At 39.8% G+C, this 22200-nt stretch overlaps 1 protein-coding gene across 28 annotated transcripts in view; it reads left to right on the forward strand.

Annotated features, from left to right (window-relative positions):
* Clasp2 (cytoplasmic linker associated protein 2) overlaps positions 1–22200 on the forward strand; it is a 193168-nt gene that overhangs the window by 62324 nt on the left and 108644 nt on the right. For 23 of the 28 annotated variants that reach the window (XM_031343842.1, XM_031343843.1, XM_031343845.1 and 20 more), the window contains one exon: positions 15369–15515. In XM_031343842.1, coding sequence (XP_031199702.1) covers positions 15369–15515 — 147 coding nt within the window. Of the gene's footprint in view, positions 1–14487; positions 15003–15368; positions 15516–22200 lie in introns of those variants that run through there. The other 5 variants (XM_031343866.1, XM_031343867.1, XM_031343861.1 and 2 more) reach the window with 4 other exon arrangements.

Here is a 22200-nt window from a genome sequence, read left to right on the forward strand (position 1 = left end):
GGGTGTGGCTGTGGGGTGTGGCTGTGGGGTATGGGTGTTCTCAGAGTTGCCTTTTGCCTTGCTCTATTTGTTTGGTCTGCTTAACTTTTGCAGGTGTATGTGAAAGCCAGAGGTTAGTGTCTTTCTCCATCGCTTGTGTCTTTTCTAAGACAGTATTTCTCAGTCAACCTGCACATCACTGTTTCAGCTAGGCTGGTTGGCCAGGAAGCCCATGGGATCTGTCTGTTGCAGCCATCCAGAGATAGGAATGAAGCTTTAGATGTCATTTGCAGTGTGCCATGCTCAGCTCTTTTGCGGGTGCAGAGTGGTTAGTGCTTGTGCAGTAAACATTTACTTTACCCACTGAGCCATCTCCCTAGTCTCGCCTCGTGGCGTCTTTGACCAAATCATTTGACTTTTTGTTTGTGGTTGATTGTTAGGTATTCCAGTTATGTCATTGGCAGTTTTATTTTAAGGTCAACTCAGATTTATGAGGTCCTGAAATGACTTACTGCTTGGTGAATTCTTGTGCATAGATTTTGGATGTTTTTAACTTAAGTTATCTCATTCTTAATTCTAAAACATAAAACCAAACATTTAAGTAATTGTGTAATATTATGCTCTTGGCGGTCAAATCAGAGAGGGTTAATTAAAAACCTGTAGGATTATTATGTAGTACTGACGCCTGCACTTGGCCACAGAAGCATGAGAAAGGAATTTGGCCTTTTGTTGTTCCTGCAGAGTGGCTGGAAAGAAATAAGGTTTTGTTAAAATGGACTTTTCCTAATTTTTTAACATTTCAATATAGTCTATTCATAAATTAATATTTTAAGAATATACACAACTGGACCAGGCATGGGAGCAAACTTTAACCCCAGCACTCAGGAGGAAGATGCTTTGTGATTTCAAGGCCAGCTTGGTCTATATAGTGAGTTCTAAACCACCTAGGGCAATGTAGTGAGATCCTATCTTTTTTCTTTTTTTAAAGAAAAAACAAACATTTTTAGGGATCATCCTCTCATGAGATCCTTTGACTTCTAGGATCACTTATAACTAACTCATCTAAAATTTCATTTAAGGGGAATAGAACAGTGATGCTGAAAAGGTCCTTCTTCCTTGTTCTTGAACTTTGTCTTATGACACACTAGGATTGTACGATGTAAATCACAGAAGAGAAACCTGCCTTTTACTTGATGGTGTAAGGCCAGTATTTTCTGCTAAAATCAATGATAGGATAAAAAATAAGTAAATGTATGGCAAGAAATTAAATTACAAGGAACAAAAGAGTGGAAGTTCCTGAGACTCAGGCAAGCCAATGCAAGCAGAACAGTCCAAGAAGAGATGATGGTTCAGGGAACATTCCGAAGCCATGAGAGGCCGATGGCCAGCTACACAGTCACACATCTCTGTACTCTGCTGACTGGCTTTTCCATCCTATCAAAGACCTAAAATAGCAGTATTATCATCAACGTAAGGCAGAAGACAGTAAGGAGGGGCCACAGAGGTTGAAAGTAGCCACTACCAGCCCTAGCCAGCCAGCTTGTGGCACAGCTCTTTAAACACATCACAGACTACCTAAGGCAGTCCCGGCTTACCTGCTGGATGCCATTAGCAACGCATTTTCAAAGCTGACATTGTAATGAACATTACTCTTTAAAAGTTTACATATCTTCTTTGTACTTGTAGAATGATACATAGAATGATACAGTTTGATGCTCTTAACAATTACTGGCTTGAAAATTTGTGACAGATTTCTGTACAGTTTCTGACTTTTATGAATCTTACTATTTACCTTGATATATTTTATGACATGTAACTTTATTAATGCCAGGTATGGTCCAAATTGTGATTATCGCTTGCTTGAATTATTGAAGGTCTTAAATCTTTAAATAAAACCTTCCTCCTATTATTGAAAGGGAAAAAAAGCTAGCAAAGACATTAAATATATTTTAAATCGCTCAGTTATATCTTAGAATTAATTATTAGAACTTCTACTTCTAATTAAAATTTTGGTTTTTTTGAATCAGGGTTTCACTATGTAGCCCTGCTGTCCTGGAACTCAACTCTATAGACCAGATTGCCCTCGAACTCAGAGATCCTCTTGCCTCTGCATCCTGAGTGCTAGGCTTAAAGGCGTATGCTACTGCAGTTGGGCAAATTAAGGACTTGTTGTTGTTGTTTTGTTTTGTTTTGTTTTGTTTTACTAGGCTTTATTTCTAAAGATTTTTGGTTTTAGCTCTGGCAAGCAGTCTTTTGTTGTGTGTGTGTATGTGTGTTTGTTGTGTGTGTGTATGTGTGTATGTTGTGTGTGTGTATGTGTGTATGTTGTGCTTGTGTATTAGTGCATGAGTGCAGACTTTGCTGATATGACTGGAGGTTGCTCTCCACCTCATTTTTCTCTCAGTGAACTTAGAACCCACCCTTTTGGGTAGGCTGCCTGTGAGCTCCAGAGAGAATCCTTCCTACCTGGGATTACAGAAACTGCCACCATGTCCAGCTCTGTGTGGGTCCTGGAGATTTGTACTCAGGCTCTCATGCTTATACAGAAAATAGCTTCCCACGGAGTGTTTCTTCCAGCCACTTGGGTTATTTTTTTTAGTTATGTCTCTCCCCTTTGTTTGCTTCTGCCTCTCCGTACAGAGTAGTTACTAGTTACAAGTTGGACTTATGGGGTTGTTCCACTGTGTCTTTAATGTGTTTTCTTTCCACTTTCTCTTTACTGTGCATCTTGAGAAACATCCTTCATTTTGTCATCCAGACCTTTAACTTTGGCAAATAAAAGTTAAATGGTTCCAAAACCTTTCATTTTCCTTTTCGGTAGTTCCTTTATTCTTGAGAGGGGGTGGGTGGGACTGAGACTGACTGACTGTCTGTGTCTAAGTTTCCGCGCACCCTACACACTTGGGAAAGCGTATGTGCACAGCGATGTGCACAGCGATGTCGGGATGGGCCTTCTGAGTTGAGGCTTTTAATAGTGAAACCTTCTGTGGGTTCTCAGTGGCTGCTGTATTTGTTTCTGGCCTAGGCACTCTCACTTCTCTGTAAGTTTGCACGGTAGATAACTTTATGTTGCAGCATAAGAATTCTTGGGATTCTGATTTGTAGCTGGACACAAAAAAGTAATCCCAGCACATGGCGGTGGGGCAGGGTGATCTCCACAAATGCAAGTCCAGCCCTGTCTACGCAGCAAGACCGTGTCTGGGGGTCAGGGAAAAATCCAAGTTGCAGCTTTGATAGTGTTCTTCCCCAGTACTTACCCATCCCTGTTGCAGGCATCTTGTAGCAATGTGCTGACCGTCTTTAGGGGTTTACCTCAAATAATCTGCCCTTAGTTTACATATTGACTCTTACATTGTGCTTATAGTATTGGGTTCTGGTGTATGGATTTTGAAAATAAAGTGATTTAAGTTATAATTTTTAATAATTTCAGTGTTCAGATCTCAGCTGCTTTATAAATATCTCCTTTTCAGCTTGTTTACACTAGGACTCGAGTTAGGTTTCCCACTGCTGTTGGCTGCCACATCTCTCACCAGCAGGAGAGTTGCTCTCTCTTTGTGGCATTTATTTAGCATTTCTCCTGTGAGCATGTTCTATATTACAGCTTGGTGATTCATTATATTAGTGCTTTGCTTCATTGTTTTGTTTTGTCTTTGCTCATGTGTATTTGGCCTTTTGGAAGTCTCTTGTAGTTGAGGATGACCTTGAAGTCCTGATCCTCCTGCCTCCCTCCCTCTCCTAAGTGCCTCAATTACAGGCCTGTACAAAATATTGGTATCTGTATCTATTGCATTTCCTGAAAATTGAAAAACACTTGGAGTGACTTGATCAAAACTAAGACTGTGTTGAGCGTTTTGTTTGATGATCCAGACTCTCCAGCGGTGCCGTTCGTGTGACTGCTGCTTTGGATGAAAACAGTCTCCAGATGCTCAGAGACTTCAGGGTTTGGTCCTCGGTTGGTAGAACTGTTGTGGGAAAGATTAGGATTTCTGTCAGAGGACGTATAATATCTGATTGTCTTTGTGTATCTAGTTACCAGCCAGATCCTTCCTTTGTGTTTCTCCTTTCAGTATCCTTTGATTCAGATTCTTGGAAGGGTGTCATCACACTAGTCCGCCTTGCAGTTTAAAGGAGGTCAAGAATACAATCAAAGAAAGGAGGGAAGAGGCTGCTCCAGCGCTGTAGCCAGGAGCTACAGATCCGGCCTTAGAAGAAGTAACGAGGGACGGGTGGGCTCCCAGTACTGCTGGAGTAACATAGGGCAAGACCTGTTGCTGGATGGTCTATGTGGGCACGGGAGATTGCATAGGGTGTGAGGCCACGTTTTGGACTTGAGAAGCAGAGATAGTGATGTCATTTATCACACTGGTATAGGAAGACTTAGAGATAGTGTTGGTGTAATCATCTTTGTGAAATTGGAGGTGCCTTTGCCATCTCAGTAGGGGATGATTCCTCAGGGTCAGGTCAGAGGTAGTTGGATATATAGATTTGGAACTCAGAGATAATCTAGGCCAGAAGTGGGTACTGGACATTCGGAAACATTTTAAGGATGCTTTACATGGAGAATGGATGAAATACTTTAGAAAAGCTGTGGCATGGAAAGAAGACTTTTAGACATACAGTGGCTGGGTTAAACAGGAGTTACCAACCCAAAGACTTAGCAGGGGGACCTATGGGGACAGAGGAGAGACAGAAGAGCATCCTGTGAGTTTGCTTAGACATGAGTAGTGTAATTAGATGATGTAGCAGTCTGCTAACCCTCTTGATAGTTCACCATTAGGAAAGGACCATGCTCAGAGGACCTCACTGGCTATACAAGAGTATAACAGCCCTGAAGTCCAAAGTCCTATCGCTTGTTGTTTTAATTAGAATAAGGAAGAATATAGCATCAAGTGAAAGAGGAACTTTGGTCTAAACTAGTTAATAGGAAGTAGAATGTGTTTCTGGCATGCACATCCCTGATAGTGAGAGTATGTATTGAACTAGTTGTTTTACTGAAGAAAATCCACACAAAATTAATACTGTGAGACCTATGTGTGTGGCTTTTTTCTTGCTCTTTTTGCCCTGTGAATTGTAACAGGTATTTTTTGTGTTTTATATATTAGATGTAGATGTATTCCAGATGTATTGCTTTGGAGTACATCTATTGTACTAAGCATAAAGGAAAAATCTAAAAAGCATTTGAAATTGTGGCCTGCCTTCAGTTAAAAAAAAAAAAAAAAGCATAGTGTGTGTATATATGAGTTTGATTAAAGTTAAAAAATTTACAGATTCTTACTGAAAATCCTGGGAAAACTGGTGTCAATTGCATATACCTGTGATTCCAGGATGTGAGACACAGAGGCAGGAAGATTATAAATTTGAGGCCAGTCTAGTACACGTGGTGAGACCCAGTTTAAAAAAAAGATTATGAAACTTAGGGTGTACCTGTTGGACATAATTTTATATGCTATGTAACAGGCTCTTTCAGACGTAAGGTAGTAGAGCCTTGTAATCACACGTTTTTAATTTTTGTCAATGTGTGCATATTTACACAGAGTAGAATGAAAAGAACAAGGAACAAATAGACTAATGTTTGTTTCATTATGTTTTGCCATAAACTGAGTTTAGGTTAGTTTAAATTTTGCCACTAAATGAAATTAAAAGTCAAACATGGTCACCCTGGGCAGCAGCTGGGATGTCTGGAAGGCTTAGGTCAAGGACTCTGAGTCCATAGGAAATGCTTGAAGCCACACGAACAGAATTTCAGGAGATAAGATACTGTATCCAACAAGTTGGTGTGGTGTAAGCAGAGTCAGTGTTCAGCAAGTTCTTCCACACAAGTTACCGTGAATGATGAAACCACACTGCTATGGTGTCATCCCAGATGTTTACCTTTAAAAATCTCTGACTCTGGAAAAACTAAGGAAAATATAGCAAGTAGCACTGGAGGGGTGTGCGTGTTTGTGTGTGTGTGTGTGTGTGTGTGTGTGTGTGTGCGCGCGCGCGCGTGTGTGCGTGTGCGCGTGTGCGTGTGCACGTGTGTTTTGCCTGCATGTGTACATCTGCATCCAGTACATGCAATATCCACAGAGGCCAGAAGAAGGCATTAGATCCCCTGGAACTGAAGTTACAGGTGGTTGCAAGGTGCCATGGGGTGTTGGGAATGGAATCCTGGTCCCCTGAAAGTATAGCCAGTGCTCTTAACCGCTGAGTCATCTCTCAGCCCCACTCCCCATCACAGCATATATTTTGCCGATAAAACATAAACAGAGAAGTGACAAACAGCCTGTGACCAGTAGCTTATGCTTATGGAGCAAGCCTTCTTAACTATTTAATAACAATTAGAAAATATTCATTAGTAAAATCAAGCATTTGTATTAAGGATTCCAAAACATCCAAGACTAAAGAAACTTTTCTTTAAGCACTGGTTTGTGTTAAACAGAGGTAATTAAGCTTAGATCCAAATTTTGTGGTGTTTTCTTTTAAGGTCGTTTATATTCGTGAAGTACTCACCATTCCCATTGCTGCCAGTTTTATATAGCTACCAGAACTAAATGCCCACTTTTTATATAGACTGTCTTCTTTACATGTCTATTAAAAATCTAAACTTGAAGGTAGATTTCAATTCATGAATAATATATTTGTGTTTGCCTTTTTACCTAATTCAAAGCAAAACTTTAAAACCAATTTATGTGTCATATGTTTAATACTATCTAGCCTGTCTGGTAATGATTTCACCAGTAATGTCAGAACTGGTTTCTGATATAAATTTGACTGTCAAGAAACTCATTCTGAGCCTGGTGGTGATGGCAGATGCCTTTAATCCCAGCACTTAGGAGACAAAGGCCAGCAGGTACAGAGTGAGTTCTAGGATAATGAGGGCTACACAGGGAAAGTCTGTCTCAAAAAGTCTAACAGACAGACAGACAGGAAGAAAGAAAAAATTCACTCTTTTTTGTTGTTGTTATTTTTTTTAAGACAGTGTAGCCCTGGCTGTCCTGGAACTCACTCTGTAGACCAGGCTGGCCTTGAACTCAGAAATCCACCTGCCTCTGCCTCCCAAGTGCTGGGATTAAAGGCGTGTGCCACCACCGTCCTGCGAAAAAATTCACTTTTGATGGAGAGGCAGGTAGATATCTATGAATTTGATTCCAGTTTATAGGCCAGTCAGATCTACCTAGAGAGACACTGTCTCTGAAAATTGTAAGGCAAATATGCCTTCACCTACTACTCTGAAGTTAACTAATCTTTTAATTATGCTAACTTTAAGAAATGAAAAATCACATGGCTGTGTTTTTTATCCCAATGCCAAACAGCTTAAAAGCTTAAAAATGTTTGTTGGACCCATATAACCCTAAGTAACATGGATTTGAAGGAATCCATCTGAAAGCCTGACAGTCTGCTCATGCTAGACAGGAAGTTTAAGTTTTCCTAAAAGACCTAAAAGAAATGAGTTTCATTAACAAAAATGAAAAACCCAAACAAAGCCTGCTTTTCAGAGCTTTCTTAAGTTCAGGCCTAGGAGTGAGCTTACAGCCCAGCAGAGCAGCGCTCCACTGCCTCTGCACATGCCTTTGAAGGTGGCAAAGGCAGCGTGGGCTCCTCCTGTCAGGGCTCTGATTTTCCTCCTCTGCTGTCTTCCTCCCTCTCCTATGTTTTCCTTTTGTCTGGTTTCCTCCATTCTTCCTGTAGTCCATCTCTTCCTTGTCTTCTTCTCCCTCTTCTGTTTGCATCTTTCTCTTTCACTTTCTCAAAAGTGAATAAACTATTCACTTTTCTTGCCCTTTGGTTCAACTAGTGTGTGATTTTTTTTTTTTTATTATGAAGTTTAGTGACCTTAGCAGAGTCATGCACCCAGTACAGATTTCCTTATACCCACCTTCAAGATGTGGGAGATGTTCATGCTTTGTTACAGTTTGTATCAGATTTTTTTGAGAAATAAAACTTTATTGCTATTTATAGTCTGCTCATTCTTCTCCCTCATTTAAGTAATAAAACACAAACTAGTGTTTCTTATTTATGAATGTATCTAAATATAATTGTACAAAGAGCTTCTTCTAACTAGAGAATTGAATTAAAAAAATTAATTCCAAACTTTGAAAACTTGTGGAACCAGATCCCAGACTGCAGAGCTCTTTCAATCCCCTCACTTCTTAGTCCCCATCCCATGGTGTCTCCCTTATCTCCCCACATGTCTGTTTCTGTCCCCTCTTCCTCCTCCATTTTTGTTTTGTGTCCCATTTCCATCTTTTTACCTTTTTAATCATTGTCATCCAGACAGCACTGCACCTGCTCAACTCCTGTGTCCCACACTCTAGTTCTGCTTACTGTCAGCTTTCTGCCCCAGCCTCTCTGTGAACACTGCTGTAAGAATGAAGCTGCTGGCAGAGTCATGGTTTCCAGTTTGCTTTTTGTGGTCACATGTTCTTTCCTATTCTGTAAGCACTGGAAGACCCACTTGTCTTACTAATTATCCCTTGAGCTCTGTTAAGTCTCCTGTTAGCTCTGCTTTCTGAATTTAAGTTTTTGCTACTATATTTTTATCTGTAGAACTTCTACTTAGTTGGCATATCTTTTCAGATAGTTTTCTGCTCCTCACGGTTCTTTTCAGGTTTTCCTTGTAGGTAAATGTGTATTTCTGTCTCCTATAGAAATGCAGCTTTTAAGTACACCTGTTCGTATTATTTGTTTATACTTCTTCTTTCTGTGATGTCTTGTTTCCTCCTCTATTTCCATCTCTTCTCCACCTCCTTTCCTCTATCTCTGTTGATTTCTCCTATTTCCCATCTTGTCCCCTTTTCCATCATACAGATAGATGCTGTATGATGGAAAAGCAGATACATTCACCCTGCTCAGATGTTAGTTCTTGTCCTCTAACCCTTTGGGCTGCTCCTAGGAACTTTGCATTTGCTCTTACAGTCACAGAAACATTTGATTTGACTCACTTTCCTGGTTTTTTTTTTTTTTTTCTGTCCCTTTCCCTCTCCCCTCCACCTTACCCTTCCCGCTTTTATTCATTTAGTTGTCATTTGCTTATGTGTAATGATGGTGGTACTGGTGATGGTATAGGGTGTGTGAGCACATGCTAATGATGATACTGGTGATGGTATAGGGTGTGTGAGCACATGCTAAAGAGCCCATGTTGGGGTGGGAGCAGAAAACCTTGGGCTTTAGTCCTTTGCTTCCACACTGAAGCAGGATCTCTTCATCTTTGCCTGCTGCAGAGGCCAGGCCAGCTCCCATAGGAGCACTGGGCTGATAGATATCTGTGCTACTTCACCCAGTTTCAGGTGAGTACTACGGATTAGAATTCAGGTCCTACACTTGTATAGCATGCACTCGACTCACACCCCTGTCTCCAGGTGATTCGTTCTCTTTTGAAAAAAAAGTTGGAAAAACAATAAACAATAAGAGAATAAGCATTGACTTGAGGTTCCCTTAGCCCAAGTTCTCTTTAGGTATGCTGATCTCTGCCTGTGTGTTACATGGGTTTGACCTCCTTTTATCGTACAATAGAGTAGAAGCTTTTACATGACCATTCTAGTCTGTGGTTTCTTGTTTGCTGTTAAGATTTTTAAAATCCAGGAGTCTTATCCAGTGAGTGCAGTGGTTTGTCTCTGGAATATTTCCTCAAATAACTTAGTAATACTTTTAGTGGAGTCTGAAAGTCCCAGTTCTCTGTAATATGCTTGTCTAGACATTGCTGCACATGGTGATGGAACACCAATGGGCAAAGCAATGGCCCCGCCTCTGGTGGTCACGTGCTCCAGTGGGAGGGGCAGGTAATCAGCAGTGACACCTGCCAGAAAAGGGGTGGGGAATGTGGAGCATGGAACAATTAGAGCATCTATTAGGATGTTGGGAGTTTACAGTTAGCACCCAGAGAGAACTTTATTAAGGTGACAGATAAAGACGTGGAGGTTTGACAGAGGTGTAGAGAAGCACTCTAAGCAGAAGGTGTGTGTGTAAAGACCCAGAATACTCACACCCTCTACACTGATTATAAAATGATTATGAAAACAGGTTTCGGGCTGGTGAGATGGCTCATTGGGTAAGAGCACTGACTGCTCTTCCAAAGGTTCTGAGTTCAAATCCCAGCAACCACATGGTGGCTCACAACCACCTGTAATGAGATCTGACACCCTCTTCTGGCACATCTGAAGACAGCTACAATGTACTTATGTGTAATAATAAAGCTAAAAAAAAAAAAGATTTATAAAAAAAAAAGAAAACAGGTTTTATTTGAGGTTTTGTGATAATTTTTAAATCCCTTTATGGTAAGAGAATATGAAACCTTATTGATAGTAGGTAAAAGCTGATTTTTCTCTTTTCTCATGTTTTTGAAGACTTTCCTTTTATGAAGTGTTAGTTTTTTGTTTGTTTCTGGTATCAGGAATCAGACATAGGAACTTGAACTTGCCACACAGCTGTTCTCCTACTGGGCTGATTCCTAACCCTCAGCTTTTATTTTGTATCTTTGAAGCTCTGTTTCCAGGTGTGTAAATATTCAGAGTTCTTATTCCCCCCCCTGTTGAATTGCTCTATTACCATCTTTATCTCTAGTACTGCTTCTTTGAGCTGCTTGGTTTAATATAAATTTTACCTACTCCCTTTCTGCCTTGTGCTTATATGGTCTCCTCTCCCTGACTTGTCCTTGTGTGGTCTCTCCTCACCTCCTGACTTGTCCTTGTGTGGTCTATCCTCACCTCCTGACTTGTCCTTTTGTGGTCTCTCCTCACCTCCTGACTTGTCCTTGTGTGGTCTATCCTCACCTCCTGACTTGTCCTGTGTGGTCTCTCCTCACCTCCTGACTTGTCCTGTGTGGTCTCTCCTCACCTCCTGACTTGTCCTTGTGTGGTCTCTCCTCACCTCCTGACTTGTCCTTGTGTGGTCTATCCCCACCTCCTGACTTGTCCTTCTGTGGTCTATCCCCACTTCCTGACTTGTCCTGTATGGTCTATCCTCACCTCCTGACTTGTCCTGTGTGGTCTATCCTCACCTCCTGACTTGTCCTGTGTGGTCTATCCCCACCTCCTGACTTGTCCTGTGTGGTCTATCCCCACCTCCTGACTTGTCCTGTGTGGTCTATCCTCATCTCCTGACTTGTCTTTGTCACAGGCTGACTTTCCACCTTTACATCTCACCACATATCTCAGTTAACAGAATTCATCCTGGCAACCGTTGCTTATACAGTTTAGTTCATTTAAATGTAAGGAAAATACCAGCAGATTTAGGAACTTTATTTTTATATATTAAATACAAATATAAGAATAATTTGATGTCATTTTTAAGATTTTTACTTTAATTACATGTGTATGTGCGTGTCTGTGTGAAGGTATGTGCAAGTGAATGCAGTGCCAGTGCAGGCGAAAAGAGTGATGTGGATTCTCTGGAGCTCGACTTACGGTTATCAATGAGCTGCCTAATGCTGGGACTGGGAACTGAACTTGGTCCTGTGCAAAAAAGCAGTGTGTACTTAAAGGACCATCTGTCCAGCCCTTTATGTGGCTTTTATTTTGCTTTTAAAATTTATTTTTATTTTATGTGTGCCTGCATTTTATTTTATGTGGGCACTACATGTGCTCAGTACTTGAAGATGCCAGAAGAGGGCATCAGATCCTCCTGGAGCTGGAGTTACAGACAGCTGTAAGCCTTCGTGTGAGCGCTGGGAACTGAACCCTGGTCCTCCGGAAGATTAGTCTGCGCTCTTAACTGCTAAGCCATATTTCTAGTCTCTTTGTTGATATAGTTTAAACACAAGAAAAAGTTGAGTTACACCCTCCCCCACCAAAAGCAATTATTTTTAAACTTTTTCTGAGTGGGTCAGTGATATGGATGTGTTCAGTGACTGTTTGTGCCTAATTGATCTCATGTTAATGGGCAATGGAACGAAAAAAAATTCAATGTTGAAGTTTACTGCTTCAAAGAATAACCATGTTAGATTATTTTAAAACGCAAAAATGATTCTCGGTACATCAGTATACAGGAGGATGAATTCACATTATTTAGCACAAAAAATGTAAATTATTTCCTATTATATCTGTTTTTAAATTTCTAAATCTTTCCATACTTTATTTGATCTAATGTTGCTATAATTTCTCTCTCTCTCTCTCTCTCTCTTTTTCTTGGTTTTTCGAGACAGGGTTTCTCTGTGTAGCCCTGGCTGTCCTGGAACTCACTCTGTAGACCAGGCTGGCCTCGAACTCAAAAATCTGCCTGCCTCTGCCTCCTAAACTGGGATCAAAGGCATGCGCCACCACTGCCTGGCCATCTTTCTCTCATTTTTTTAATTATATATTTACTCTTCTTTTAGTTTTTACCCTAGACCAGGAATTGGCGAATTGTTTCTTATGGGCAAGTCCTGGCCATCCTCTTGTTTTTATACGTGACACTGAAACAAAAGCACACTGACTGCTTTACAGTTTGTGTGGTGTTTGTTGTTATCATGTCGTAATTGAGCAATTGCACAAAAGAACATTTGTGTATAGATTTTAAAGCCTGTATTTGCCATGTGGCCTTTTTATTAAAAAGAAATTAACCAAGCTCTGCTTTAGAAGAGTGGCTCGCATGTGATTGTTAGGAGATGATCTTAGTAGTGGGGTATCAGGCTGCATCCTCACCATTTCATACCCAAGAATTTGAATTTAGGGGGCTATCAAGATGGCTGTGGAGGAGAAGGTGCTCCCAAGCAGGGTGTCCTGAGTTCAGTCCCTTGGACCAATATGACCTTCAAATGAATGCCATGGCACATGGGTACAAATACATAATTTGTATTTGTATTTGATCCCAGCACTTAGGAGGCAGAGGCAGGCAGATTTTTGAGTTCGAGGCCAGCCTGGTCTACAGAGTGAGTTCCAGGACAGCCAGGGCTACACAGAGAAACCCTGTCTCGAAAAACCGAGAGAGAGAGAAAGAGAGAGAGAGAGAGAGAGAGAGAGAGAGAGAAATTATAGCAACATAATGAGTGTGATAATCATTAAAGTGCACCTCTACAGATGTCAGGCCATGCTGAGCTTTTTATCTGAGTACCACATTTTGAGCAACACTACCATAAACATTATATTTCTAAATGATCTCCTGTGGTCTCAAATAAGTTACATGTCGAACATCCCTTATCTGAAATGCTTGGGACCAGGAATGTTACTAGATTTTTGTCTTTTTTTCTGTGTTTAGAGTATTTGTGTGAATCTGTTTAGCTGAACATTCTTAATCCCCCAATTCAAAATACAAAATGGTCTCATATCTGAAACGTAGCATTATGTTATGAAGAAACATTGAATTTTCCAACATTTCCTAGTTTAGATTTTTAGAGATGCTTGACCTGTGGTTTTTGTACCACCTGTCAATAATGTTGAAATCCGTAAAGCCTTTTAACTTACTCTTAAGAGCACAGCTTTATAATAACTACAAACTACAAAATGTCTGTGAGCAGTGGGATGAATGGGCTCCAGGAAGCTGTGATAATACCAGACAACCATAAGGAACAGAATGAACCTTCCAATAAATATTATCTTTCTATCTAGTGAAGAGAAACTGGATGCCACGGTAGATACTGAAGTTCTTTACTGTTGTGTAAGGATTCAGAATTGGTTGGTGTAGCTAGGGGTTTTGAGAGTGCTTATAAGAGCCAAGGCGAAGGCAGTCCTTACAGCTGGGTGCTGATTATACTAATACATTGGTTTTGTGAAAATTAATTATTTGTTTTTTGGAATTTGTATGCTTAGCTTTGTTATGAATTTTTTTTTTAAAAAAATCTTAGTAGCTTGAGAATGTTAAGAGTTAATTTTTTAAATGGTAAGGACACTTAGACTTTTTCAGTTTTTGTGTGTATAGGATGAGAACACAGTTTCCATGGGAACTTCTGCCTCCTCTTTCAGTGCCTGACTTTCTGTAGATTTTTTTTTTGTCTGTTCTGTCTTGTGTGTGTGTGTTTAATAGTGAACCAAAAAAAAAAAAAAAAAGTTTATTTTGAATTTATCGTGGTATTCTTCTCAGAGTGATATATATAAAGCACAAGTTTTAAGCTCATTAATTTCTCCATACTGGCACCCTAATGATGTTATGGTAAAAGAATGTTGTATTTAAGCTAGAAGAATTTGAGGGTGGGGACTTGAGGGTAGAAGTGATGTTAACAAAACATTTACTGAAATAGGGTGTGATTTTAAATTGTTTATTTTCTTCTCCCAATAACAATCTTAAATTTGTTGGGGTCTTGTCTCTGTCCCTATCTAATGGTTAACCTGGTGGTGAGTCTTCATGTGTTCAGGGTGAGTGGGCATCTGTATAGTGGGAACAGAAGGGACAGAAGAAGAGTCTCTCACTGATTGATCTGAAGTCTGGTAAAGCTGCTTCTCTGCCTCACCCATCTTGTTTGTCATGGTTGGTCTGTGCAGGGTCCTAGAGAAAACCGCTTGTCAGCAGAGTGCATGACATCTGTCTTGTGTGTGGGAGGGGCTTGTATGTGAGGAGAGGATAGCAGGGTGACCGTGCCTATTCCAGGAGGAGCCTCAGAGTCACTTAAGAGACTGTTGCCACCGCAGGCAGCACATCGTGAGGTTACATACACAGTTAATTATGTACAGCAGTGAGCCCCGCTGCTCCCATGCTTTCCTGATGCAGTAATTATTGCCTGAAACCTAATGTCCTATTTATATGGGTTTTCATATGTAGTAAGAAAAAACAAATCCAGATGCATAAACCTTATGTATGAAATGCTTGTACATTTTTCATAGAGGATACATTTTAAGTGCATCGAGGATTTTTTAGATGCATGGAGAATTTTTACCTTTCACAGGCAGTAGCTGCCATAAGATGATGTCACCTTGCAGCTGATTGGCTGTTGCAGCACCTAGGGCAGGGAAGAGAAAGAAAAATGCCGGCACAAACCTCAGTGGTGGCTCTGTGGTTGTTTCTATCTGTTTCTGATAGAATCTTTGATTAGTATCAAATTTACTGTATTTGGCCATGTGAACTATTAGGAGCTATTCTAGGGTGAGGGAAATTCGGAGGAATGAGGCGGCTGATTTGCAAACGGATCTGTGATTGTAAGTTGCAGAATCTGGGTAGAGGAATAAGGCAGGGCGTGCTAGAAGATTGACTATGGGAGGGGCTGGCAGAAAATGCTTATATGAGCAGCAAAAAAGAGAGATGCTTTGACTCTCCTCAAGCTAATATGCTTGCTTTAATGTTTTGACTTTGTATGTATGAGTAGGAAATGTGACAATATGGTATTTTATTTTATATGTTGTTAGCTAATATATAAATATTTATTCAAAGGATCTTTTTTTTTATTGTGTATCTTACCTAAGTAATGATTTTTATCCATAGCTTTATTTATTTTGAGTCATAATGGAAAGTGGAAAAAGCTTAGCTTCCTTAAGTATTTATTTTCTTACGCTTTGTGCTTATAGATAAAAGCTTTGATGATGAAGAATCAGTGGATGGAAATAGGCCATCATCAGCTGCTTCAGCCTTCAAGGTTCCTGCACCTAAAACACCTGGAAATCCTGGCAACAGTGCAAGAAAGCCTGCTTCAGCAGGTGGTCCTAAGGTTGGAGGTAATGCAAATGCGTTTCAGGTCAATGTGCATGCTTCATGCATTGTGGTGCTATTCATGACTGCAGCAGAAATGCAGGACTGGAGATAGTGTTGCAGCATAGAAAGTGTCTGCCTTCTAGAAAATAACTACTATAGGTCGTTAGTTCCAGTAGGAACATGTATGAATTTGTGTTTTCTTTTGGGTACTTATATTTCAGATGTCAGTTTTAAAGGAAAGGTTCAAAGAAGTAGTTTTTTGGAGTGTATCTTTTAAAGGGAGTGGTATTTCAGGACTGGGTCATTTTGGGGTATTGTAACTGTCACAGCTTTGAAGTGCAGAAATGTAGAGTATGATTTCATAGTTGTCTAGGTGTAATAAATTAAATACCTCAATATTTAAAATGGTTGAAGATACTGAATAGTTTGTCACAACAAGAATTGGCTTATGATGACCAAGTAAAACTGCCTCAAAAATGGTTTCTGGGTTTGATAATAACAAATAAGAAAGTGGGGAAGCAGGTTTTACGCAGTGGTGCAGCACATCCTGAGCTTTTTAGAACTGTTTGGCTTGGCTTTAATTCTTTTTTTAAATGGTACTTTTTCATATACTCAGTAGGATCCGTGAATATCTACCTGGTGTGAATTTCTGCAGGATCTCTCTGACGAATAAGTCTGTAAGGACAAATGCCTATTTGGATGCTAGAGGTCACTCATCTTAAAACACTGACACGTCTGTGCAGCTGCACATACACACAATATCTTGTAAATGTTTTGTTTATAATAATTGATGTGAAAATCAAGGTCTTGACAATTTTTGTGTTTTTTATCTTTTGTCTGTGGTAGTTTGATTAACAACAAAAAGAAAAGGAAAATAAAAACTGCATGGCTGCTTTGTTGGTTCTGAAAGAGGCTGTGTTCTATGTATTTCAGCCCAACCAAATGTGATTCCTGAATCGGATGATTAAACATGTCTCTCTCTCTCTCTCTCTCTCTCTCTCTCTCTCTCTCTCTCTCTCTCTCTCTCTTTCTCTCTCAAAAAAAAAATTAAATAAATAAATAAATAAAAATGGGGATCTCTCTATGTAGCCCTGGCTGGCCGGAACTGGCTGTGTGGACTAGACTGGCCTTAAGCTCACAGAGATCCCCCGCCTCTGCTTCTTGAGGGCTAGTACTAAAGATAAGCCGCACTGATGTGGCTCGTTTTACCTTTACTTAACTCCTACATATCATGTAATTAGAAAGAATGTTAACTATTTTTATTTTGTTTTGCAATTCAGAAGTATGCTCTGCAGTGTACTAGTACTGTGGCACATGATGCTCTTACACAGTCTGATCTTCAGGACGATGCATGTGGTATTCTTTGGTTTCTTCTCTAACAAATGGCAGTGTTCATTCGTTACAGGGGATGATTTTCCTGATCTTTAATTACAGAATTCTAACTTGTGATAATTTCACAAAACCTTTGCTAAAAATAAACTATAATAAAAATAAATGAATTACACTACTTGTGTGTATATTTGGCATAATATTTAACATTCTTATGAATCTGGACTAGTGGTTTATAATTAGTTCTGGTTTTATGAGTTAATTTTGGAGTAGTTTATTTGTCACAGGCTACATTGTTCTCTGATATGAGAAGGTTTTTCTTGAAGGACTGACTTAATCCCCTTAGCCGGCAGTTGGTTGGCAGTCTGCAGTCGTTGCTGGTGGGACAGTGTGAGGTAGGCGCTGTGTCATCCTCCTAGACAGGGACTCTCCCCACTCTTCTTTCTCTTCTTTTTACTCTTCTTACTCTTCAGCAATTGCAGATTCATTCTTGTTTCTCTTGTTATCGATGCCCACTTGGTTGTCTGTTTGGTTGTGTGACCCAGGCCAACCTCTAAATCATAATTTCATGTGTGTGAGTTACAAGCATGAACTGCCATGCCAGGCGACTACCTGTTCTAAAGAACACGTGCCTGGTCAGAGGATATTGATGTTCTGAAATTAATGCATTCTTGGTTATCAGTCTTTCTTTGAAAACTTAGCTATAGATGTTCTGGTGTTGGCACACAACGTTGATTTTTAAATTAGCTGTAGGGAGTTCTTAGAGTCACTGCATCGTCTTTGTATTGGAAGGAACCTCGGCCCTCACAGAGCTCTGCATAGTAATCCAGGTGGTGCCAGCTCCAGTGCCTGAGGACACCAACAGGCTATGGTGGACACCGTCGGGGACAGAAGTCACGTGCACTAGCTCTAGTACAGAGATAATTTCTTTTTAGTTATTTCTACACATACTTGCATTTTCTTGAGAAGACAAATTTGGTACTACTTGTATCACATCATTTTGTATACCCTTTTTCTACCTATTATTTTACTGTGTTTTATCATGGTCTTAAATTAGTTAAAAATTATTTAAATTACTTAGTTAAGATTCATGTCTAGATATTTGGATTGCCTTTAGTTTTTTTTTTCTGTAGCTGTAAACTGTGTTGTCATTCTTTCATGTATATCTTTTAGCATATCTCCATTGTCCTCCCATGACTAAGTTTTTTATTGATGTTGTTATTTAGTTATTGTTTCTTAGTGGCCATGTAATTCCATGCAGGTGCCTGTTACTGAAGCATTCTACAAAGCCTCTGGTTTTTGAGGGCAGTAGAAGTAAAGGAATCGTGGTAAACACAAGAAATACAAATAAATCTAAGCACCGCCAGTCTGTCCCTGTCCCTCAGGTTTCCTCTGGAGCCCCCGCTGGCCGCTGGCTGTCCCTCTACCTCAGTGCCTTGAACACCAGCCTTACACTTGTCTTCACTTGTGACTCACTGAGTGAGAACATAAGGAAATGTTGTTTTTTTTTTAATTTTTTTAAATTGAGCAGAGTTCCCCAAAAGGATCATGAACCTAGTTGTGGATAAAGTAGTTCTTAAAGAAAATGTATGTCCTTGCTCTCTTGATCCCTCCTGTTCCCCTCTCTCCTGTACCTCTTCTGAAATGTTATTGCTTATATTCTTTTCATTTAAGAGCTTAAGTGCTTTATTATCTTAGTTTAATTGATGGACAGCTTCGAGTCTGCAGAAATAAAGTAACTTACGTAGAATTCACCAATAGTGACCAAATATGTTGTACTAGGACTCCAACAGGACACAGTAAGCAAACTTGTGACTTTTACTTTGTAAATGTAAAGATCTTTAAGTATTTTCTTGTTGAAATTTATCCTTCTTTGGTATCTTTTAGTTTCGGGTTGTTTCTTTTTAATGGTGGCCTGGAGCCCAGCCAGCCATCAACTTGAGATGTAGCCAAGGCTGACCTGGAAAGCCTGATCTTCCTGCCAGTAGTAGCAGCCTGACATTGAGATTGCCTTCTTAAAGTGTATTTCCTCGCTTACAGGATTTCCAGGCCTGTACAAGTTTCTTTGGCTACTGTTTGTTTTGAAAATAAGAGAAGGATTGGATGATGGCATAATTTTATTGTTTATAATTAGCTTTGGATTTTGAGGTTAATATAACCCTGTCTTTGAGACACATAACTGAACGAATCCTGTTTTCAGAAGTTCTTGGTCCTTTCTTGCTAAGTTAGTCCTTCAGGTGAGCCAAGTGTTTGTGTTATTTTCCTTTAATATCAAAGACTACATTGAAATTGCTTTAGCCACACAACCTCAGCACTCGTAGGTGGAAGTTCACCCTGAGCACAGCGCTGCAAGGCCAGCCTGGAACTGCCCCAGTACAGCAAGTGTACTTTAGCTTTCAGTTCTTTTTATCAGGAAGTGAGTGCCAGCATCTCAAAATCTGCAGCTCCCACTCTTCCTCACGAAGCTGATTTTATATTTATTTATTATTTGCCTGTTTGTTATACAATGTTCTGCCTACATGGATGCCTGTATGCCAGAAGAGGACACCAGACCTCATTACAGATGGTTATGTGCCAGTGGCCTGCCTGTTGTGAAAAAGTTCCAAGGAAAGGCAGAGATGGGGTATGGAGTCAGCAGTTAAGTTGAAATTTATTTATCTTTTGCAGTTCTTCTTTTGTCTAATACTCTTTGCTCTTCTAAGGCTGAAAGCTGCTGGCTTCTGGTGACAAACTCCTTCTGGTTAGCAGAAGAGAAGCAGCTTTAATTTGTAGTGCTCTCTTCTCTGGCTCATGGAACTCTTGATGACCAACCAGGTCAGGGGCTTGGACTTGTTAACTCTTCGTGTACCAAAGAGAAAAAAAAAAGGAAAGAAAAATTTATTTACTCAGAATACGCACATACATTCTGGTTGGGCCTGACCACCTGTCTCAGTCAACTCCACAATAGTTTATACATGCTTTCATACTTACATACGTACATATAGACAAATAGAAATATACATATATACATTTAGTGGCTGGAGCTGAGCCCCAGATAACACACACACATTTGGATAGATGGATGGATGGATGGATGGATGGATGGATGGATGGATGGATGGATGGATGGGGCAGAGCCCACAAGCCACCACTTTATTTCTTCTATGGCATTTTTATAGACAAAAGTTCTTAGAAAATTACTTCATAGATAAAATGTTACACAAAAGGGGGTTATGAAGGATGTTGATAGTTAAGTTCAAAGCAGCATTTCATTCTATAAGCTCACTATAAGTTCAAAGCAACAGTTTCACATGGCCTTGCTTTATCATACTGCGCACCTGTGGCTTTATTCGTGGACCTAACCTAGAATGAATGTTTTAACTTGATCACAAACTTGTCCCAAGCCTATTTCTTTTTAGTGTCATTGTGAAAGCTCATTGTATTCCTTATTATGCAGCCTTTACCTACTATTCTATGATGAATGGACACATTCTATTTTTGATTCTAACTTTATTATATCTTTCTGGCAAAACAACTTAAATCATTTCTTAAAACTTTCTTCCTAAAATTATTTGAATTAAATCAGATGTTCTATAAATCATTAATTCATCTAAACAGTTTTAATTCATGAAAGCTTATCTTTATGTTGATCTGCAGGAAATAGAATGGGTAATGCCCACTATCCTTAGGCTACGTAATAATGACAGGAAAGTCATATCAGCTGCAAGAGGCAATCTTGAGATGAAGTTCTCTGGACGTTGCCTATCAGAGCTCAGCCATTACAGACCATGAAAAAAGGTGGGCCACCTCTAGGAAGGCCAGCTACTGGCCTTAGCCAGTCCTTGATGACTTCTGACAGTTGTGAGCTGCCATGTGGCTGCTGGGCTTGGACTCAGGCCTCTGGAGAGCAGGTATTACCCTCTGAGCCCCTCTCAAGGCCCACTCACCTCAGATGATACTAAGTATTCCCTTGCCCCAACATGGAAGCACAAGATCCGCTTTTTCTTTAAAAAAATAAGCATAACAGGATTCACAATTACTTTACTTCAAAGCATATGTTGTTGATTTATATTTGTGTACATTCTAATGCAGTTTAATTCTTAATATTATTTTTATAATGTTCATATTCTGAAATAATTTTTCCCTTTAAACTTAGTCTTTTTAAAAATATTTTTTATATTGCTTGTTAGTGAAAAAATTTGGACACCTAATTCCATTTTAAATATACAAATCATGGTAATTGGTAATAAACAATATAATTAAGTTTGAGTGGCTGGAGAGAGATGCTCAGCAGTTAAGAGTACGCACTGCTCTTGAAGAGAAACCATGTTGGGTTCTCAGTACTCACACTGGGCCATTCACAAGTACCTGGAACTCCAACTCTGGGTCATCCAATACCTCCAGCCTCTGAGGAGGGCCCCTGCACACGTTTGTACACACTCATACACTACAGACAGTTTTAAATAGTCTTTCAAAACTTTGAATACTATCTTGCCTCAGTAGTGTCACCATTCTGAAGTGACTGCTGTGTGTTCTCTGTCCTTCTGCAGTGTCAATCTTTTTTTATTATGTAGGTCCTAAAATTAGATTCTGTCCTCATTAACAAATGTGTTTTTCAGTATTAGGAATGGAAGCTGTTGCCTCCACTTCCATATCTTTTCTTAGACTGTTTTCTGCTACTCTGACTGTGCGTTAGATAGAATGAATGATTTAGAGAGTAGAGGCTTACTCTCTCTGGTACAGCGGTGATACTGGCATGTGCTGAGGTCTGCTGTGTATAACACTGCTTGCCAACAGTCTCCAGGTCTTTCCCCTCTTATCAGAGCAGCCATCTCTTAACATACCACAGTCTGAATTTGGGGAGCACAATAGGCATTTGGCACAAGGAATTGTGGGGCACTTCTAGGTAGCAGCCATGATTTTAAAAGCTTTTCCTTCTTGATGTCATAAGGGAGAATGCAAGTCTCAGAATAGGACATTTTTGTGTCTCTTATTTTGCAAAAAATTCCACTAAGCGAGATTACTTAACCCAAAGTTGTGTGTCTTTACATAATATTATTTTACCTTCTCCACTTTTGTATATATATAACAGCCTTGTTAGTTTTTACTGTTTTTATGTGTGAAATGATGTCTTTTGATTTGCATTTTCTCTCTGCCTTTACTCTTGGCCAGCAGCTCACACGTTTGCTAAAGACCTTCCAAGCCTCTTTTTACATTTACTTTGATTGTTTGTTTGTTGAGTGTGTGCTTGCATATGGGTGTGTGTGGGTGGGGAACTTGTGGGAGTGTGTTCTGTCCTTATTAAGGCTCAAACTCAGCCTTGCAGCAAGTGCCTGAAGACACTAAATGGTCTTCGTAGTCCTCTAGGACTTGACTTTCAGTGTGCTTCTTGGTGATTCT

The sequence above is a fragment of the Mastomys coucha genome, unplaced genomic scaffold (genome assembly GCF_008632895.1).
Source record: "Mastomys coucha isolate ucsf_1 unplaced genomic scaffold, UCSF_Mcou_1 pScaffold23, whole genome shotgun sequence".
NCBI classification, from domain to species: Eukaryota; Metazoa; Chordata; class Mammalia; order Rodentia; family Muridae; genus Mastomys; species Mastomys coucha.